Source organism: Hemitrygon akajei, chromosome 21, assembly GCF_048418815.1.
Source record: "Hemitrygon akajei chromosome 21, sHemAka1.3, whole genome shotgun sequence".
Lineage (NCBI taxonomy): Eukaryota > Metazoa > Chordata > Chondrichthyes > Myliobatiformes > Dasyatidae > Hemitrygon > Hemitrygon akajei.
Window position 1 is genome coordinate 60,156,888 of NC_133144.1, and position 23,036 is coordinate 60,179,923.

Consider the following 23,036-nt stretch of genomic DNA (forward strand, 5'->3'; position numbering starts at 1 on the left):
GATTCCATTTCTTAGCAGTTTTGTCCAGGCTTCAGCATACTCTTGGTAATTACCAGAGCATCAAACAGATTTGTGTTTAATGTAATATTTCCATTTGTGATATAAAAATAATGTACTTAGTTAAATTTTCCCCCACTTAATGGTCCTCTCTGCTAGTTAATAGGACATTTCTCTGTGAAAGTTTATACTTCTCTAAATGTGTTACTTTATCACCCTCCCTGACTATTTCAAATGTGAAGAACTTTTTTTTTCACTATTCACCCATCAATACTTGCCTTGTTGGTTTAAACCATTTATCCTGTTGTTCAGTTTGCCTTTGTTAAGAATTTATTGCTCATTTCATTTCAATGAAGCCTATACTATCTGCACTGCTTCTGCTTTTCCATTCATAGAACAGTACAGCATGGAAAAAGGTCCTATGGCCCATCTAATCCATGTCAAGCTATAAGAGCTAGCACATATACCCCATATTTTGTCATTTACTCTGTATATAAAACACTGAATTATATCACATTCCCTGTTGGGGATTTGGGCAGGAGAGGAAATAAATGTTTGTAGGTACATTTAAAATTATAATTAGACTGATTAAATGTTTGGGCCTTTTGTATCTAAATCAAAAGTTCCTTGTGTATTGAACCCTTACTTAATGAATATTTTGTTCCATTTTCAGGTATGAGTTGACACAGAGCATCAATTAAGAATCTTGTAGTGGATGTGTTGGAGCTTAATTAATGATTGTGTAACAATGCAGTGAACAAAGTGTGTTTCATGAATAGCTCTATGAAAAATGTCCGCCTGTAACACCTTCACTGAACACGTATGGAAACCTGGTGAATGTAAGAACTGTTTTAAACCCAAAAGTTTGCATAGTTTGACTACTGCTTCTGAAACCCCTCCTCGTTCATGTAACAATTTAAAAGCTAATGCTAACCATAGCAACAACCAGCGGGGAAGGTCAGGCACTGGTAACTTTCGGCCTCCTGTAGCCAAAAAGCCAACAATTGCTGTGAAGCCCACAATGATGGTCACAGATGGACAAACTGTGAGTACAGAAATGGAGACAATGGAAAGCTGTGAAAGTAAGCATATGTTTGTAGGATGGAATAAAAATGGTGTTGTAATCAACAGAAAAGTAGTAAATAATAACAATAATGAAGAGAGCAGCAGCAATTCTCAGGGACCTTGTGGTCCAGACAGAGTTAGTAGTAATAGGAAACCAAACAACAACAATAATGGATTAACTGATGTATTGAAGGAAATAGTTGGGTTTGAGCCTGAACCACAATTACAAGACAAAGAATGTGACAAAGAGACCTTTCTTGGAAGGATCAACAAATGTTACCAGCGCTCGTTGGAAAGGAAGCTTCCTCCAAGTTGTATTGTGGCAGGTATGAAAGAAAATGCAGGGAAGCATGTTGTACTCAGCAACAGCTCAGAGGTTATCAGCAATGAAGGAGGACTCTTTTGCTACCCAGACCCTTCCTTCAGTAGTGATTGCAGAGTAGATAATGATTCAAATGAGAATGTGACAGAAGAACGAGAAAGTTGGGATGAAAGTGACGAAGAGCTGTTGGCGATGGAAATACGTATGCGTGGTCAGCCACGTTTTGCTAATTTTAGGGCCAATACACTGTCTCCTGTCAGATTCTGCAGTGACAAAAAGTGGAACACAGTGCCATTGCGAAAGCAGTCCCTACTGAGAATTTGTGCTGTTGACTATGATGATAGTTATGATGACATCCTAAATGGATATGGCGATGAAGCTCTGATCCCATATGGCCAGGATAGTTTGCCAAGTGTTTTATCTTCTGAATCAACATCTCCTGATTCATCAATGACAGAGGGATCTCAAACAGGAACAACGAAAATTACACATCAACAGCTTTGTAATGGTGATCTTTCACCAAGTGACAGCAAAAACATCAAGTCAATTGAACCAGATTATGAAAGCATTAATGAAAGCGAGCAGGTTCCCCACCTAAAGCAGGCTCCATTTAAACCAGCAAGAGGCACTGCAGTGAAGTCTCTTGAAACTCATAAAGCAGTTCTTGCTCTGAGGTTGGAAGAGAAGGATGGGAAGGTAGCCTTACAAAATGAGAAGCAAGATTTAGATACAAGTTCCACAGACATTTCTGGGCAAACAGTGACAATTAATATTATTCCAAAGGAAGAACAAGCAAAACCATACAGGGTTGTAGACTTAGAACCACCAGGGATGTGTAAGCCATATACTGTAGTTGATGTCTCAGCAGCAATGAACAACAAAAAGTCTGGTAGTCCATCTGAATTGCCTCAAGGTGCAAAGACTTCACCGACAAGTACAAACCCACCAACACCACCTCTGAGTCAGACGAACAACCAGAAAAAGTCAAGTATCACTAGATATCAAGAAGTATGGACTTCCAGCACAAGCCCAAGGCAAAAGATGCCCAGAGTTGCTTTAATGTCAAGTAGTTCTGGCCCTACACCTCCGCCAAGACAGCTTACTCATAAATCTGCTCCTACTTCACCGACTAATACAAATGTTATTTCGAAAACTATTCCTGTAAAGTCACCAAATCTGTCTGAAATCAAGTTTAATAGTTACAACAATGCTGGGATGCCCCCTTTCCCTATCATCATACATGATGAGCCAACATATGCCCAGAGCTCAAAGCACAAGGCTATAAAAGTACCAATAGTAATTAATCCAAATGCTTATGACAACTTAGCCATTTATAAAAGCTTTTTGGGTCCTAGTGGGCCAAATATAAAGAAGGAAACATCAGAAAATGTGATGAACCATACATATGAGGAAATTGGGTCAGCAGAAAAGAAATCTTCAGGTTTGCCCCAAGCAAAAGCTCCAAGTAGCAGCATAGAACAAAAGGTGCTTGGTGCAGTTGCACAGAAAGTGCAAGAATTTAACAAAGCACAAAACAAAGCACAAAACCTGCCACAGTCCTCCCCTCATAAGGGCTTTGGATCCAATCAGTGCTCTCCTTCTAGAGTTCAACGATCTAATCAAGAGTCACCATCCCGAAAAGAAAGCACAGCAGAAAGGCAGAAATCGCCAGCAGTTAGAGAAAATGCCAATGCTGTACTTTCTCAAATAGTTGCATCCATTCAGCCTCCACAGCTGCCACCCGAAGCTCCTCAGACACAATCAAAATCTAGCAGTGCAGAAGAGCTCTACTGTCAACCTCCGGCCATCTCAGAAGGTAATAGCGACACTTATAATCGGCCGAAGTCATTATTCTCTCCACAGGCAAACAGTGGAGCAGAGGTCTGCAAAGTAATGGACAGCAGTGTTACAAAAGGGCAGAAAGAAAGTATTCTTACAAAGCAAGTTACTGTTCCCACATCAAAACCAGGTGCAGTGCAATCACCAGGTGGAATTAGTCTGAGTCCGAAGAATGAACAACTGCCTCCATTTCCACCACCACGTTCAACGTCATCCCCTTACCATGCAAGCAACCTTCTGCATAAACATTTCAGCAACTGGGGCAAGCCGAATAGTCCCGTACGAATAACTGAGTCTGATTGTCCGTTGTTGAACTCAGAGACTCGTCAACGCCCACAAGATTCTAAACCAAAGCGATGGATCTCCTTCAAAAGTTTCTTCCGTCGTCGTAAGACTGAAGAAGAGGAAGAGAAAGAGAAAGAAAAAGACAAAGACAAGTTAATTGGATTGAATGGACGGGTGATACATATGTTGCCACCACCACCCATACAACGTCTGTGCAGTGAACAGAAGATATTAGAGCCGTCTGAGAAACTGACTGCCATATTGAATTACAAACCAGACCTTGGACTGGATGACATAAAGGTTGAGACTGGCAAATTAGAAATCGCTACAGCGGACACTGAAAGCTACCCCACTTTGAATGAAACACAGGTCGTGGCATCTGGATTGTATATTGGTGAAAAGTCGACAAGTATTCCTGAAAGTGGAAAAGAGTACTGTCCGGACAGTCAAAGCTCTCCTCCGCCTCCTCCACCAAAGAAATTTAATAAGTAAGTGTCCACTTTAATTATGCTTTGCATTAATCAGAAGTTAGAGTACTTTTTTTTTTGCTGTCATCTTCCTTCCAACTACGTGTATACCTTTGAAACTGTTTTAGAATTGCATTTATGTTTAAATTTGCTTCAACTATCTTTTGCAAAGGTTACGCTGCTAATTGCAACCTTCTCCTAAATATATTTTTTTGATTATTCTTCCTTAGTATGTGAATGTTTCTAAAAATGAGGAAACGGATCTTCCATCTTTTATAAGGAGGTCTTTGTGGAATTGACATGTACATGATACACCAGGTTTCCTCAAATAATTTTCTCAATGTTATTTCCTTTGCACCCCTAATTTTTTCCTGAAAGTATAAAGGGAAGGCTTTGTCCATAGCTGTCATTGTTGAAGGGGAAAGGGAAAACCATCAAACTGATGTGGCTGAGTTTGGTAAAGATGTTGTTTTCCTTTCTTTGTGTGAAGGCTTTATAAGACTGACAATTTATCTTTGCAGACTAAATAACTGCTACCTTGTGGTAGAATGGTGGGACAGTTAGTAGAACTTTTTTTGAATTTAGAGATGCAGCACTGTAACAGGCCCTTATGACTCTCAATTGCACGCATGTGACTAGCTAACCTACTAGCGTCTTTGGAATGTGGGAGGAAACTGGAGCACCTAGAGGAAACCCACATGGTCACAGGAGAATGTGCAAACTCCTCATAGACAGTGGCGGGAATTGAACCCAGGTCGCTGGCGCTATAACAGGGTTACACTAACTGCTACACTACCATGCCGCCCTGCTTCATAGCTCCAGTTACCCATGTTCGTTAATGATCTCCAGTGGTCTCTGTGTGGAGTTTGTACATTCTCCCGGTGACCCAGTGGGATTCCTTGAGGTGCTTCAATTTCTTACCACATCTCAAAGGAATATGAGTTGGTAGGTTAATTGGTCACTGTAAATTGATCCTACTGTGTAGGTATGTGGTGGATTCTGTGAGCAGTTGTGGGGAAAACTAAATTAGCTTAGTTTATGAAGAGTGTAGATGGGTATTTGATAGTTGGTGTGATCTTGGTGGGCTGAAAGAGCTATTTCTGTGCTTAGTGACTCTATTTTAAATTCAGTATGCGTTAACATTTTGTTCTGAGTCACTATTGCAGTTTGGGTAAGTTGAAGTTCATTCCAAGAAGCATTTTAATGCACTACCTTATTCAGATGTTTTCACTGTGCCCCCCCCCCCCCCCCCCGTTAAAAGCATGAGATTCTGCAGATTCAACTCAGCAAGTTGGGATTTGTCTATGGAGGAGGAGTAAACAGTCAATGTTTTGGATCAAAACTCTCCATAGTTCTACTGAAGAATCTCGCCATAAACATCGACTGTTTACTCCCCCTCCGTAGATGCTGCCTTACTGTGTTTCTCCAGCATTTTGTGAGTGTTGCCCAGTTTCGAAGTTCAAAGTAAATTTTATTATCAGAGAACATTTATGTCACATACAACCCTGAGATTCATTTTTTCTGTGGGAATACTCAGCAAATCTACAGAATAGTAGCTATAACAGTTTCAAAGATGAGTGAAGGATAGACGTTCTCGACAGGAAGAGGAGATGGGGATTTACAGCACTAATGATTCAATAATAGTTCTGGGCTTTAATGAAATATGTCACTTGATTTATCAGTACTGAATATTATCCAATAATATTCCTCTGCTTTCTCTGCCTGGACAGTAAAAGAAAGAAAATAAAGTAGTGCTGAATTACATTCTGCAGAAGATGAAATTGATATGCAGTCTTCAACTTCTCAGTATCTGTATTTATATGAAATAGTTTGAAACGTGGTAATCATTGCATTTGTTTTTTTTAAATTACCCTTATCCCTATAATCAGCATCAGAAGGATGTTATCATTTGCTGTGACATGTGCAAATAGTATAAATGGATTTCATCTATTATAAGACAATAGTTTTTCATGTAAATCTTATACAAGTATGATATTGAAAGTTCGCACTTTTTAGTGTGGCATATAGAATCATAGTATTTCAGTCTGAGCTATTCATTTCTGTAGGTTATAAGACTTTACAAGGCATGTCTGTATCTGCTGCTAATATAACAGAGGTTGTACAGTATATGCAGACTATTTTGTATTAAATGGAATTCAAAGAGAATAGATGGAATTTTTTTTTACTGCCCAAACATGCTAGAACTTTAATTTATCACGTGAAGGCAGCACTCATAGCCAGGAATATCATTTGTATGGGCTAAAATCACTGACTGCTTCTCTATTATCTCAAGATTCTGCTATTGCCCTTCTGGCAGGCATTTTCCCTTCTCCCAGAAAGTTGAAATTTCCATGAATTTAATTACACCAAGTATCATGAACATATTTTTGCTGTTAACACCTCCTAGACCAGAGGTTCTCAACTTTTTTGACTCCCAGACCACATCCCCAGCTCCCCCCTCACTTTCCAGCCATTACATAAAATCTATAAAGAATTTTGATTTACAATGCACAGTGAAAGAAAATAGGAACTGAAAATTCAAAGCAGTGACAAATAATTGCAAAAATATTCAAATCTTTTTAAAGCTACAAATAGTTATTTCTTTAATTACAGTTAAAACTATTTTCATGAACAATTTTAGAGTGTACATTAGCAGTCCAACTATTCACTACTTCATTGCTGCTTCACCTTTCAATGAAATGGATGGGCTTATTGCAGCAATATCAGCTTCTCAATATCAGCCTGAATAATTTGCTGTCTGTCTTGTTGCTTGAATGAAGTTGGACGACTGCACTGAAACCGCACTCCACTAAATATGTTGGAAAGGCAATAAAGAACATCATGACCCTTTTCCACAGTGCAGAATGGCATTCAGAGATTATTTCTGCAACCAAACGGCTTGATATGATTTTTTGAATCTTAGCTTCAGCTCACAGTCATTTTGTAGCGAGATTAGTACCTTTGTTAATTCTTCATTACAAGTGTTCAGGAGTGGATTTATGACCCAATCTAGAATTTGGATTGCGAGAAGATTCTGAAATCTCTCAGACATGTCTGTGCAGCTCACCCAGGTGGACACAGCACCCCAAACAGTAGCATGGATATTGGGTGCAAGTTGAATAGGGAGTTAACATTGGCATGTGGCAAAGATAATGTCGCAGTAGTTATGGGGGATTTCAACATGCAGGTGAACTGGGAGAATCAGGTTGGTGCTGGACCCCAGGATAGGGAGTTTGTAGAGTGCCTACGGGATGCATTCTTGGAACAGCTTGTATGAGAGCCGACCAGGGACAAGGCTATTTTGGATTTAGTGTTGTGTAATGAACAGGATTTGATAAGCGATCTTGAAGTAAAGGAGCCATTAGGAGGTAGTGACCATAATATGATGTTTTTATCTGCAATTTGAGAAGGATAAGGGCAGATCGGAGGTGTCAGTGTTGCAGTTGAAGAAAGGAGACTATGGAGCCATGAGGGAGGAGCTGGCCAAAGTTAAATGGACGGATATCCTAGCAGAAAAGACAGTGGAACAGCAATGGCAGGTATTCTTGGGAATAATGCACAAGGTGCAAAATCAGTTCATCCCCCGGAGAAGGAAGGATTCAAAGGGGGGAAAGGAGCGACAGTGGTTGACAAAGGAAGTCAGAGATTGCATAGCATTAAAAAAAAGTATGACAGAGCTAAGGTGAGTGGGAAGACAGATGATTGGGAAATTTTTAAAGAACAACAGAACTTAACTAAAAAGGCAATACGGGGAGAAAAAATGAGGTACGAATGCAAGCTAGCCAGGAATATAAAGGAGGATTGCAAAAGCTTTTTTAGGTATGTGAAGAGAAAGAAGATAGTTAAGAACAATGTTGGGCCCTTGAAGAATGAATTGGGTGAAATTGTTATGGAAAACAGAGAAATGGCAGAAGAATTTAATAAGTACTTTAGATCTATCTTCACTAGGGAAGACACAAGCAATCTCCCAGATGTATGGATGGGCCAAGGACATAGGGTAACAGAGGAAATGAAACAGATTGACATTAGGAAGGAAACGGTGATGAATAGACTGATGGGACTGAAGGCTAACAAATCCCCAGGTCCAGATGGTCTGCATCCTAGGGTACTAAAGGAGGTGGCTCTGGAAATTGCGGATGCATTGGTAATCATTTTCCAATGTTCCTTAGATTCAGGATCAGTTCCTGAGGATTGGAGAATGGCTAATGTTATCCCACTTTTTAAGAAAGGAGGGAGGGAGAAAACAGAGAACTATCGTCCTGTCAGCCTAACATCAGTAGTGGGGAAGATGCTAGAGTCCATTATTAAAGATGAAATAGTGGCATATCTAGATAGCAGTGATGGGATTGGGCCGAGCCAGCATGGATTTACCAAGGGCAAATCATGCTTGACTAATCTATTGGAGTTTTTCAAGGATGTAACCAGGAAGTTAGACAAGGGAGATCCAGTGGATGTAGTGTACCTTGATTTTTCAGAAGGCATTTGATAAGGTCCCACGTAGGAGATTGGTGGGTAAAATCAGAGCTCATGGCATTGGGGGGGAAGATATTAATATGGATAGAAAACTGGTTGGCAGATAGAAAGCAAAGGGTAACAGTGAATGGGTGTTTCTCGGAATGGCAGGTGGTGACTAGTGGGGTGCCACAGGGCTCGGTATTGGGACCACAGCTGTTTACGATTTACATCAACAATTTAGATGAAGGCATTGAGAATAACATCAGCAAGTTTGCTGATGATACTAAGCTGGGTGGCAGTGTGACATGTGATGAGGATGTTAGGAGAATTCAGGGTGACTTGGATAGGCTGGGTGAGTGGGCAGACACTTGGCAGATGACGTTTAATGTGAATAAGTGTGAGGTTATCCACTTTGGGAGTAAGAACAGGAAGTCAGATTATTATCTGAACGGTGTAGAGTTAGTTAAGGGAGAAATACAAAGAGATCTAGGAGTCCTTGTTCATCAGTCACTGAAGGTGAATGAGCAAGTGCAGCAGGCAGTGAAGAAGGCTAATGGAATGTTGGCCTTTATTACAAAGGGAATTGAGTACAAGAGCAAGGAAATCCTTTTGCATTTGTACAGGGCCCTGGTGAGACCACAACTGGAGTATTGTGTCCAGTTTTGGTCTCCAGGGTTAAGGAAGGACATCCTGGCTGTAGAGGAAGTGCAGCGTAGGTTCACGAGGTTAATTCCTGGGATGTCCGGACTGTCTTACGCAGAGAGGTGAGAGAGACTGGGCTTGTACATGCTGGAATTAAGGAGATTGAGAGGGGATCTGATTGCAACATGTAAGATTATTAAGGGATTGGACAAGATAGAGGCAGAAAATATGTTCCAGATGCTGGGAGAGTCCAGTACCAGAGGGCATGGTTTAAGAATAAGGGGTAGGTCATTTAGGACAGAGTTAACGAAAAACTTCTTCTCCCAGAGAGATGTGGGGGTGTGGAATGCACTGCCTCAGAAGGCAGTGGAGGCCAATTCTCTGGATGCTTTCAAGGAGGAGCTAGATAGGTATCTTATGGATAGGGGAATCAAGGGATATGGGGACAAGGCAGGAACTGGGTATTGATAGTAGATGATCAGCCATGATCTCAGAATGGCGGTGCAGGCTCAAAGGGCCGAATGGTCTACTTCTGCACCTATTGTCTATTGTCTATTATCATCAGTTGCTAAGAAACTGAAACCACCCCATATGGCACCAACAATCAATTCCAAGGTAAAAGTCACTTGGATCACATTTTTTCCCCATTCTGATGTTTGGTCTGAACAACTCAATCTGTTGACCATATCCATATGGTTTTATGCATTAAATTGCTGCTACATGATTGGCTGATTAAATATTTGAATTAACTTAAAGGTGTACCTAATAAATTAGCCATTAAGTGTATATTGATGATTGTGAAAAAGCATTGAGGAATCCTGGGATAAGTTATTCAGAGTTGTCGATCTTTGATTTTCTTCTTGCAGCAACATTGGATTTATGCTCGTTCAGGTGAGTTTTTGGTCTGTGGTGGATGCTGATATTGGAGGACTGTTAGTAAATCGAACAAACTACTTTATCAAGTATCTGAAACAAGGGAAAATCTGCAGATGCTTTAAAATGAAGCAACACATACACAAAATGCTGGAGAAACTCACCAGGACAAGCAGGATCTATGGAAAAGAGTACAGTCAATGTTTTGGGCCGAGACCCTTCTTTAGGACTGATGAAGGGTCTGGGCCCAAAACATCGATTGTATTCTTTTCCATAGATGCTGCCTAGCCTGCTGAGTTCCCACAGCTTTTTGTGTGTGTTTACAGTGATCTGTTGCTCTTTCAACTGCATTGTCATAATGTGGTGTAATAAACTTCCATGTTTAATTCTAACAAATGTACTGAAAATGAGAAAAGTAATTACATTGCTGTCAAGTGTAAAGTGTTAGCCATATCTTTTACTTCTGACTTCTGTGCAATAGCATTTTGATGAAAAAGAAAAGTTCATTCTCAATCGCTCATTGCATACAACTCAGGTTCATTCTCATTCTCAACTTCCTGAGTTGTATGTGATGAATTATCTTTATTATCTGTGCATATCATCAACATTTATCTCTTAGACAGTTCATAGATTTGAACCATTTGCATGGGATCCCTTTACATACCTCTTCTGTAGAGACATGCTTAATGTGGGCAGGGAATTTGCAATTCCAATAATAATGCTGAGAGACCTAAATCTTAGTGCAATCATTATCTATTCATTGCATACAGCAAAACATCTGTCAGTATGCTGTTTATTAATTACAGCTGGGCATTCAACACCATCATCCCCTCAGTGCTATTCAACAAGCTTCAAAGCCTGAGCCTTTGTACCTCCTTTTGCAACTGGATCCCTGACTTTCTGATCGAGAGACTGACGTCAGTGCAGATTGGTAATACCATCTTTTCCTCACTGGTAATCAACACAGGCACACCACAAGGATTGGTGCTTTACCCACTGCTCTACTCTCTCTACACTTTTGGTTGTGTGACTAGACACAATTCAAATGCCATATATAAATTTCCTGATGACAACACTATTATTTGCAGAATCTTGAATGGCAACAAGGAGGCACACAGGAACGAGGTAGATCAGCTGGTTGAGTGGTTTTGCAACAACAACCTTGCACTCAATATCAAGAAATTGATTGTGGACTTCAGGAAGGGGAAGTTGATTGAACACACACTAGTCTTCATTGAGTGGAAATGTAAGTGATGGAAATTTTAAGTGGTGGAAAGGGTGAGCAGCTTCAAGTTCCTGTGCATCAACATCTGAAGATCTATCCTGGGCCCAACACATCGATGTAATAATGAAGAAGGCATGCCAGTGGCTATACTTCATTAGGAGTTTGAGGAAACTTGTTATGTCACTAAAGACTCTGGCAAATTTCTACAGATGTATGGTAGAGAGAGTTCTGACTAGTTGCATTTTGATCTAGTGTGGAAGCTCCAATGCACAGGATTGAAAGAAGCTGCAGAGGGTTGTAGACTTGGTCAGCTCCATCATGGGTACAAGCCTTCTCACCATCAAGGACATCTTCAAAAAGGAGATGTCTCATAAAAGTGGCATTCACCATTGAGGACACTCACCATCCAGGACATGCCCTCTTCTCATTCCTATCCTTGGAGAAGGAGGTATATGAACCTGAACTCCACACTCAATGTTTTAGGGACAGCTTATTACCTTTTGCAATCAGGTTTCTGAAAGGTCCATGAGCCCGTGAACACTACTTTGCTATTCCTATATTGCTCTTTCTATCATAACCTATAGTAATATTTTACATCTTGCACTGTACTACTGCTACAAAAGAACAAATTTCACAATACTTGTCTGATTATAAACCTGATTCCAATTAAGAATACCACATGAGCCAACAAAATTTTGAAAGACTTGTTATGAACTTTTATCACCTAAATCATTATGCCAATACTCCTGTTTCCAATTTAGCAACACTATCTGTACTTTGGAGCATTTAGAGATTAAGTAATACTGAAGATCTAATTTAATCTGAAGTTTTTCAGAAATTGCAGATTCTGGCCTAATCCAGGGGTGGGGTTGCAGTCTCAGCCAGTGGTAAGTAATAATTAGATCAGCAGAGAAAGGGAACACTGACTCCTTATCCCCTTTCCCCCTCCCACCTTTCTTCTGGCCCATCAGTGCGTGATGCTTTTCTGGACACTGCCTGATCTTCAGTGATGGTTGATGCTAAGGGAGAACAGCAGCCAATTAGCAGATAGGTACACAAGGTTATACAGTTTTCGAAAGGTAAGTAGGTCAGGCTGTTTCCTCCCAAACATGAATTTGTCTACTGACATTTTCAAATTACCAATATTAATAGAAAACCTGCATTATTTTCCTGGCATTTGTCTGCCAAAGTTCTTTTGGAGGTAACCCCACAATTTAGTTCAGGCCATCGTAATATAAAAGTTGGGATATCCCAGGCTGAGAGGTCCTTGAAAGTTTCCTTTTTGTAGAATGGAGGAAATTAGGAAAAGTTTAAGTAGTACCTGCATACAATCTCCTAGTGGCAATAAAGTTTGTCCTTGCAAGGTACAGCATCTGTGAATCATTGAAGTGGTCTATGTTTCTTCCCATCTTCTCTGTTTAACCCCATTAACCTATCTATTTTTTAAGTGCTTTATCAGCTTCCTCTTGAATTCAATAATGCTACGTACCACAGCAATTCTTCTTGAGTAATGAGCTTCACTTTTAACCATTCTGTAGCTTATTAAATTTTTCCTAAATTTCTTGGTGGGATTTTTAGAGGCCATTTTATTTTTGAATTTCCAAGAGTGGTCCACAACAGTCCTCATCGAGGGATCAGTACTGGAAAGGGTAAGCAGTTTCATGTTCCTGGGTGTCCACACATCTGACTTATCCAGGACTTAACATAGTGATGCAATTACAAAGAAGGCATAGCAGCAGTTTGGTATGTCACCAAAGTCTCTCACAAACTTCTACAAATGTACTGTGGCGAACATTCTAACTGATTACACACCATCTGGTGTGGTGGAGCCATTGCACAGGGTTGATAAATATGCAGAAAGTAGTAAACTCAGTCAGCTTCATAATAAGCGCTAGCCTACCCAGCATCAAGGACACCTTCAAAAGGCACATCCATCATTAAAGACCCCCATTATTCAGGACATGCCCTCTTCTCCTTGCTACCATCAAGGAGGAAGTACAGGAGTCTGAAGACACATGCTGACACAATTGTATTTCTAAGCTATATTGACTGTTCTGTTGTATACTCTTACTGTTGTGGTAGGGGATTCCATGGTAAGTGGAATAGAGAGGAACTTCTGTGGCCGCAAATGGGACTCTTGTATGGTGTGTTGCCTCCCGGGTGCAAGGGTCAGAGATGTCTCGGAGAGGCTGCAGGGCATTCAGAAAGGGGAGGGTGAGCAGCCAGCTGACGTGGTGCATGTAGGAAGAAAGCGGGATCAGGTCCTACAAGCTGAATTTAGGGAGCTAGGAGATAAATTAAAGAGTAGGACCTCAAAGGTAATCATCTCAGGATTATTACCGGTGCCACGTGCTAGCCGGAGTTGGAATAGCAGGACAGCTAGAATGATCGGTGGTGCAGGGGGGAGGGTTTCAGATTCTTGGGGCAATGGAACCGCTTCTGGGGGAGGTGGGACCAGTACCGTCCGGACGGCCTACATCTGGTCAGGGCTGGGATCAATGTCCTAGGGAGATTGTTTGCTAGTGCTGTTGGGGAGGCTTTAAATTAATATGACAGGGGGATGGGAACCCACACAGAAAAGAAGAGGGAAGTGATGCAGAGACCAAAGCTAGAGTTAGTGAAGAAAAAAGTAAGAGTAGAGTGCATAAAAGTAAAAAGCAAAAATCGCATAGATCACTAGATTCTAAAAGGACAATGAGTATAAGGGCACTTTATCTAAATGCCCGTAGTATTAGAAGCGAGGTTAGTGAACTTGTGGCACAGATCAGTACCAAGGCATATGAGTTAGTGGCCATTACAGAAACCTGGTTGCAAGGTGGAGATGACTGGGAATTAAATATCCAAGGGTATCAGGTAATACAGAAAGATAGGCAGGAAGGCAGAGGAGGTGGGGTGGCGCTCTTGATTAAGGATGAGATCAGGGCGATTATGAGAGACGATATAAGATCTATGGAGCAGAATGTTGAGTCCATTTGGGTAGAGACTAAGAATAGTAAAGAGAAAAAGTCGCTGTTGGGTGTTGTCTATAGGCCAGTGGCAGAGGCGATTAACCAAGAAATAACTGAGGTTTGTAAGAATGGGACAGCAGTTGTCATGGGGGATTTTAGTTTGCACATAGATTGGGTGAGTCAGGTTGGTCAAGGAAGTCTTGAGGAGGACTTCATAGAATGCATCCGTGATGGCTTTCTTGAGCAGCATGTTAGTGAACCTACAAGGGAAAATACTATCTTAGATCTAGTCCTGTGCAATGAGACGGATCCTCTTGGAAAGAATGATCATAGTATGATTGAATTTTGCATTCAGATGGAGGATGAAATAGATCTAAAACTAGTGATTTATGCTTGAACAAGGGAGACTACAACGGGATGAGGGAGGAGTTGGCTACTGTGGATTGGGAGCACAGGCTGTTTGGTAGGACAGTTGAGGAACAGTGGAATACTTTCAAAGAGATTTTTCACAATGCTCTACAAAAGTATACTCTAGTCAAAAGTAAGGACAGTAAGTGTGGGGAGAACCAGCCTCGGATAACTAAGGAAATAAAAGATAGTATCAAATTAAAAGCTCGTGTGTACAAAGTCTCAAAGAGTACTGGGAGACTGGAGGGTTGGGAAAACTTTAAAAAGCAACAGAACAACTAAACAAGAAATAAGTAAAGGGAAGAGAGAGTATGAAAGAAAATTAACACAAAATATAAAAACATATAGCAAAAGTTTTTATAAATATATAAAGCGGAAGAAGGTGGCTAAAGTCAACGTAGATCCCTTGGAAGATGATAAGGGGAAATTGATATTGGGTGATAAGGAAATGGCTGAGGCATTGAGCGACTATTGTGTGTCAGTCTTCACAGTGGAGGACACGTCTAATCTGCCAAAGAAGGATGTTATGGACAAAATGGGAGGTGAGGACCTCGATAAAATCACTGTCACTAAAGAGATAGTGATGAGCAAACTAGAGGGCCTGAAGGTAGATAAGTCCCCTGGTCCTGATGGAATGCATCCCAGGGTGCTGAAGGAATTGGTGGAGGTTATAGTAGATGCGTTGGTAATCATTTATCAAAATTCTCTAGACTCTGGGTAGGTCCCGGGGATTGGAAGACAGCAAATATCACGCCACTTTTTAAAAAAGGATGTAGGCTAAAGACAGGCAACTATAGGCCGGTTAGCTTAACGTCTGTAGTTGGGAAAATGCTTGAAGCTGTCATTATGAAAGAAATAGTGAAACATTTAGAAAGGAGTAGTTCCATTACAGATTTTGCTGATGACAGTAAACTGAGTGGAAAAGCAAATTGTACAGAGAATGTGGAGAGTCTGCAGAGGGATATAGATAGGTGAAGTAAGTGGGCCAAGGTCTGGCAGATGGAATACAAAGTTGGTAAATAAATGCGAGATGATCCACTTTGGAAGGAATAATAGAGGAGCAGATTATTATTTAAATGGTGAAAGATTGTCAGAGGGATTGAGTTCAAGAGCATGGAGGTCATGCTGCAACTATACAGGGTACTGGTGAGGCTGCACCTGGAGTACTGTGTGTAATTCTGGTCTCCATACTTGAGGAAGGATATACTGGCTTTAGAGGCAGTGCGGAAGAGATTCACCAGGTTGATTCCAGGGACGAAGGGGTTAACCTGTGAGGAGAGATTGGGTCGCCTGGGACTATACTCTCTGGAGTTCAGAAGAATGAGAGGGGATCTTATAGAAACATACAAAATTTTGAAAGGGATAGATAAGATAGAGGTAGGAAAGTTGTTTCCATTGGTAGGTGAGACTAGAACTAGGGGACATTGCCTCAAGATTCAGGGGAGAAGATTTAGGATGGAAATGAGGAGAAACGGTTTTTCCCAGAGAATGGTGAATCTGTGGAATTCTCTGACCAGGGAAGCAGTTGAGGCTTCTTCACGAAATATATTTAAGAAACAGTTAGATAGGTTTTTAGTAAGGGAATTAAGGATTATGGAGAAAAGGCAGGTAGATGGAGCTGAGTTTACAGACAGATCAGCCATGATTTTATTGAATGGAAGACAGGCTCGATAGGCCGGATGGCCTACTCCTGCTCCTATTTCTTATGTACATAATATTTATTACAAATTGCTATAATTTGCACATTCAGGTGGAGACATAACGTAAAGATTTTTACTCCTCACGTATGTGAAGGATGTAAAAAATAAAGTCAATTCAGTTGCGTTCATTGCTTTAGGAACAGCTTCTTCCCCTTAGCCATCAGATTTCTGAACGTACATTGAACCCATGAGCTCTATATCACTATTTTTTTCTAATTGTTGAGAAGTGTGATAGCAATGGGGAATGAGCTTTTCTTGAGTCTGGTTGTCTGGGCTTTCAAACTCCTGTACCTCAAGGTACAGGAATTTGAAAACCCAGACAACCAGATTCAAGAAAAGCTCATTTCCCATTGCCATCACACTCCTTAACCACCACTTTCATGCCCCTTTCCAGCGGAGCTGTCACATTCTTAAATTCCTTAATTTTACTTTTGTCACTTGTCACTTTAGTATTCTTTTTTGGATTACTTCAGATTGCATTCATTATTTATCATTGTATTTCTTATTACCGTACAGATTGTTTATTCCATGAGTTACACACAAGCAAAGAATTTTATGTCATCAAGGTCTATGTGACAGTAAACCAATCAGAATCTAGAATGAGGTGATCCAGGCAGTAAAATTTTAACAAATTGTTCTAATGTCTGTTCTAATATAATTGCAATTGTTGTACCTCCTCTAGTGCATTTGTATCCTTTACATAATGTGCTTCCTTTTCCTTTTATCAAAATGTGATCTCTCAAATCTAATTATCTATATTGATTTATTTAGTCAGCTATTTTGCAGTTTCATTAATGTCTTGCTGCATTTTGTCACAATGCTTCTCTGCAATTGGTAACATCTGTAAATTTTAAAAATACCATATTGATTCGAAACTAGAATTGTTTAAATAAACAGTGGATAATTTTGGTAGCGGGACCTATCCTTACAGAACATTTATCTTCATCTTTTGCAAATCTGAGTATCCATCTTTATGCCAACTCTTTTTTTTAAATTTTGTACTTGGCTTGCTCTCTACTGTGATACTTGACCCCTGACATTGCATGTTATTTGATCCTAATCATGAATCTACAACGTGTATGTGATTAAGGCAACTGAACTTCCAATTGTTTTACATCTACAACAGTGCTGTACCTTTGTCTGGAGTTTTAGTTACTGATTCAAAGAATTCAACGTCAGTTAAGCTTATTCTTTTCTTTTGTAATTGTGTTGACTGTACTAATACTTTGACTTTCTAGTTGCCTTCTACTTCATATTTGAGGGAGCATTGGATTATTTTTCCTGACCGCTATCTTTAAGCTAATTGGTCTACAATTAATTAAAATATTTTGTATATGAATTAACCATTGCACCAATTGCCAGTAAATTTGTAGGCGCTGTTTGGAATCATTCTGTGGTTTTGAAATTATGGATGGCATTATCATATATTAACTAAAAAGAGAACCAGTTTTAGGGAAATAAAACCTGTACACAATTTAAATTCCAACCGATAATTTATGACCACCAAATTCAAAAACAGTTACTTTCCCCAAGCAGTAAGGCTGATCAACACCCATCCCAACTAACCCTCCCCACCATCACTACTTTATAATTCCTGTCCCACTGTATGTAAAGATACTCCTGTACCTAGCATCACTTGATGTTCATACAATTAATTATAGAACCATAGAACATTACAGCACAGTACAGGCCCTTTAGCCCTCCATGTTGTGCCGACTTATATAATCCTTAAAAAAAGTACTAAACCCACACTACCCCATAACCCTCTATTTTTCTTTCATCCGTGTGCCTGTCCAAGAGGCTCTTAAATACCCCTAATGTTTTAGCTTCCACCACCATCCCTGGCAAGTCATTCCAGGCACTCACAACCCTCTGTGTAAAAAAAAAACTTAGCCCTAATGTCTCCCCTAAACTTCCCTCCCTTAATTTTGTACATATGCCCTCTGGTGTTTGCTATTGGTGCCCTGGGAAACAGGTACTGACTATCCACCTTATCTATGCCTCTCATAATCTTGTTGACCTCTATCAAGTCATATAACCATATAACAATTACAGCACGGAAACAGGCCATCTTGGCCCTTCTAGTCCGTGCCGAACACTTACTCTCACCTAGTCCCACTGACCTGCACTCAGCCCATAACCCTCCATTCCTTTCCTGTCCATATACCTATCCAATTTTACTTTAAATGACAATACCGAACCTGCCTCTACCACTTCTACTGGAAGCTCGTTCCACACAACTAACATTCTCTGAGTAAAGAAATTCCCCCTCGTGTTACTCTTAAACTTTTGCCCCCTAACTCTCAACTCATATCCTCTTGTTTGAATCTCCCCTACTCTCAATGGAAAAAGCCTATCCACGTCAACTCTATCCCCCTCATAATTTTAAATACCTCTAACAAGTCCCCCCTCAACGTTCTACGCTCCAAAGAATAAAGACCTAACTTGTTCAATCTTTCCCTGTAACTTAGGTGCTGAAACCCAGGTAACATTCTAGTAAATCTTCTCTGTACTCTTTCTATTTTGTTGACATCTATTTTGTTGACATCTTTCCTATAATTCAGTGACCAGAACTGTACACAATGCTCCAAATTCGGCCTTACCAATGCCTTGTACAATTTTAACATTACAACATTATTAGAGGAAGGTTTTTCACTCAGAGGGTGGTTGGTGTGTGGAATGCACTGCCTGAGTCAGTGGTGGAGGTAAACACACTAGTGAAGTTTAAGAGACTACTAGACAAGTATATGGAGGAATTTAAGGTGGGGGGGTTATATGGGAGGCAGGGTTTGAGGGTCAGCACAACATTGTGGGCCAAAGGGCCTGTAATGTGCTGTACTGTTCTATGTTCTATCCCAACTCCTATACTCAATGCTCTGATTTATAAAGGCCAACATACCAAAAGCTTTCTTCACCACCCTATCCACATGAGATTCCACCTTCAGGGAACTATGCACCATTATTCCTAGATCACTCTGTTCTATTACATTCTTCAATGCCCTACCATTTACCATGTATGTCCTATTTGGATTATTCCTACAAAAATGTAGCACCCCACACTTATGAGCATTAAACTCCATCTGCCATCGTTCAGCCCACTCTTCTAACTGGCCTAAATCTCTCTGCAAACTTTGAAAACCTACTTCATTATCCACAACGCCACCTACCTTAGTATCATCTGCATACTTACTAATCCAATTTGCCACCCCATCATCCAGATCATTAATGTGTATATGACAAACAACATTGGACCCAGTACAGATCCCTGAGGCACACCACTAGTCACCGGCCTCCAACCTGACAAACTGTTATCCACCACTACTCTCTGGCATCTCCCATCCAGCCACTGTTGAATCTATTTTACTACTTCAATATTAATACCTAACGATTGAACCTTCCTAACTAACCTTCCATGCGGAATCTTGTCAAAGGCCTTACTGAAGTCCATATAGACAACATCCACTGCTTTAACCTTGTCAACTTTCCTTGTAACGTCTTCAAAAAATTCAATAAGATTTGTCAAACATGACCTTCCATGCACAAATCCATGTTGACTGTTCCTAATCAGACTCTGTCTATCCAGATAATTATATATACCATCTCTAAGAATACTTTCCATTAATTTACCCACCACTGATGTCAAACTGACAGGCCTATAATTGCTAGGTTTACTCTTAGAACCCTTTTTAAACAATGGAACCACATGAGCATTACACCAATCCTCCAGCACGATCCCTGTTTCTAATGACATTTGAAATATTTCTGTCAGACTATTTCTACACTAACCTCCCTCAAGGTCCTAGGGAATATCCTGTCAGGACCCGGAGATTTATCCACTTCTATATTCCTTAAAAGCGCCAGTACTTCCGCCTCTTTAATCGTCATAGTTTCCATAACTTCCCTACTTGTTTCCCTTACCTTACCTTACACAATTCAATATCCCTCTCCTTAGTGAATACCGAAGAAAAGAAATTGTTCAAAATCTCACCCATCTCTCTTGGCTCCACACATAGCTGTCCACTCTGATTCTCTAAGAGACCAATTTTATCTCTCACTATCCTTTTGCTATTATTATAACTGTAGAAACACTTTGGATTTATTTTCACCTTACTTGCCAAAGCAACCTCATATCTTCTTTTAGCTTTTTTAATTTCTTTCTTAAGATTCTTCTTACATTCTTTATATTCCTTGAACACCTCATTTACTCAATGCTGCCTGTATTTATTGTAGATATCTCTTTTTCCTAACCAAGTTTCCAATATCCCTTGAAAACCATGGCTCTCTCAAACTTTTAACCTTTCCTTTCAACCTAACAGAAACATAAAGATTCTGTACCCTCAAAATTTTACCTTTAAATGACCGCCATTTCTCTATTACATCCTTCCCATAAAATAAATTGTCCCAATCCACTCCTTCTAAATCCTTTTGCATCTCCTCAAAGTTAGCCTTTCTCCAATCAAAAATCTCAACCCTGGGTCCAGTCCCATCCTTCTCCGTAATTATATTGAAACTAATGGCATTGTGATCACTGGACCCGAAGTGCTCCCCAATACATACCTCCATCACCTGACCTATTTCATTCCCTAACAGAAGATCCAACACTGCCCCTTCTTTAGTTGGTACCTCTATGTATTGCTGCAAAAAACTATCCTGCACACATTTTACAAACTCCAAACCATCCATCCCTTTAACAGTATGGGCTTCCCAATCTATGTGTGGAAAATTAAAATCTCCCACAATCACAACCCTGTGCTTACTACAAATATCTGCTATCTTCTTGCAAATTTGCTCCTCCAATTCTCGCTCCCCATTAGGTGGTCTATAATACACCCCTGTAAGCGTAACTACACCTTTCCCATTCCTCAGTTCCACCCAAATAGTCTCCCTAGACGAGCCCTCTAATCTATCCTGCCAGAGCACAGCTGTAATATTTTCTCTGACAAGTCCCCTCTCATTCTGCTAAGCTCCAAAGAGAAAAGTCCCAGCTCTGCTAACCTTGCTTCATATGACTTGTTCTCCAAACCAGGCAACATCCTGGTGAATCTCCTCTGCAGCCTCTCCATAGCTTCCACATCCTTCCTATAATGAGGTGACCAGAATTGAACATAATACTCTAAGTGCAGTCTCACCAGAGATTTGTAGAGTTGCAACATGACCTCTCTACTCTTGAACTCAATCCCCCTGTTAATGAAGCCTAGCATCCCATAGGTCTTCTTCATTACCCTACCAACCGTAGCGACCTTGAGGGATGTATGGATTTGAATTCAAAGTCAGTTAAGCATATTCTTTTCCTTTGTAACTGTGTTGATTGTACTAATACTTTGACTTTCTAGTTGTCTTCTACTGCATATTTGAGGGAGCATTCGATTATTTTTCCTGACCACTATCTTTAAGCTAATTGGTCTACAATTAATTTTAAAATATTTTGTCTATGAATTAACCATTGCAGAAATCATTCTTCTGGTTTGTCCTTCCAAAATGCATCACCTCACACTTAACCGGGTTGAACTCCATCTGCCATTTTTCTGCCCAACTCTGCAGCTTATCTATATCCTCTTGTAACCTTCGATAACCTACAGCTCCATCCACAACTCCTCCAATCTTCATGTCATCCGCAAACTTACTCACCCATCCTTCCGCCTCTACATCCAGGTCACTTATAAAAATCACACATAGCAGGGGTCCCGGACAAATCCCTGCGGCACTCCACTAGTCACCGACCTCCAGGCAGAATACTTTCCTTCCACAACTACCCTCTGCTTTCTTCTTTTAAGCCAATTTTTTATCCAAACAACCAAGGTTCCACTTATCCCATGCCTCATGACTTTCTGGATGAGTCTCTCATGAGGGACCTTGTCAAATGCTTTGTTAAAGTCCATGTAGACTACATCCACTGTCCTACCCTCATCAATTTCTTTTGGTACTTCTTCAAAAAAACTCAATCAGGCTCGTGAGGCACGACCTTCCCTTCACAAAGCCATGTTGACTATACATGAGTAGATTGTACTTCTCCAAATGCTCGTAGATCCTATCCTTAAGAATCCTTTCCAGTAGTTTGAAGACCACCGACGTAAGACTCACCGGTCTATAGTTCCCAGGTTTCTCCCTATTACCTTTTTTAAACAAGGGAACTACATTGGCCATTCTCCAGTCTTCTGGCACTTCCCCTGTAGCCAAAGAGGATTCAAAGATCATAGCTAACGCTCCAGTGATCTCTTCTCTCAACACCAACAACAACTTGGGGTGTATCATATCCGGCCATGGGGATTTATCAATCTTGATATTTTTAAGAAGATCCAGCACTTCTTCCTTAATCTCCACGTTGTCCAGCACACAGGCCCGCTCTACTTCGACCTCATCCTGTATGGTAATTATGTGTAGATGTTTTGTATTTATATTTATTGTTTTTTTTAAAATTATTCCCCATCTTACTCTGTGTGTTCTGTGCTGCATTGGATCTGTAACAATTATTTTGTTCTCTTTTACACTTGTTTACTGGAAATGACATTATACAATCTGAATCCTGGTGAAATTAATCATTGAGTTTGGAACATTCTGACTTTATACATTAAAAATAATAGATGAATGTTCCTGCAATTAGCACATTGTTAAAGGCATGTCCCTGCCACATAAGCACAGTTCAGAGCAGGTCTATTTTGTCACTTAATCTTTTGGTTAATTGTTAGTGGAGGCATTCTATCTTTTAACACTGTTACAGAAGGATATATTTTGGGTGTCTGGAGTTCTGATGCTTTTTATTCTGATCTCTCTCTCTCTCTCTCTCTCTTGATCTCTCTCTCCCTCTCCCCC

General features: G+C 40.3%; 1 protein-coding gene across 4 annotated transcripts in view; it reads left to right on the forward strand.

Annotated features, from left to right (window-relative positions):
• Positions 1 to 23,036, forward strand: part of peak1 (pseudopodium-enriched atypical kinase 1) — a 227,253-nt gene that overhangs the window by 157,405 nt on the left and 46,812 nt on the right. For all 4 annotated transcript variants that reach the window (XM_073025541.1, XM_073025542.1, XM_073025544.1 and 1 more), the window contains one exon: positions 671 to 3,996. In XM_073025541.1, coding sequence (XP_072881642.1) covers positions 788 to 3,996 — 3,209 coding nt within the window. In that variant the 5' untranslated portion in view covers positions 671 to 787. The remainder of the gene's footprint in view (positions 1 to 670; positions 3,997 to 23,036) is intronic.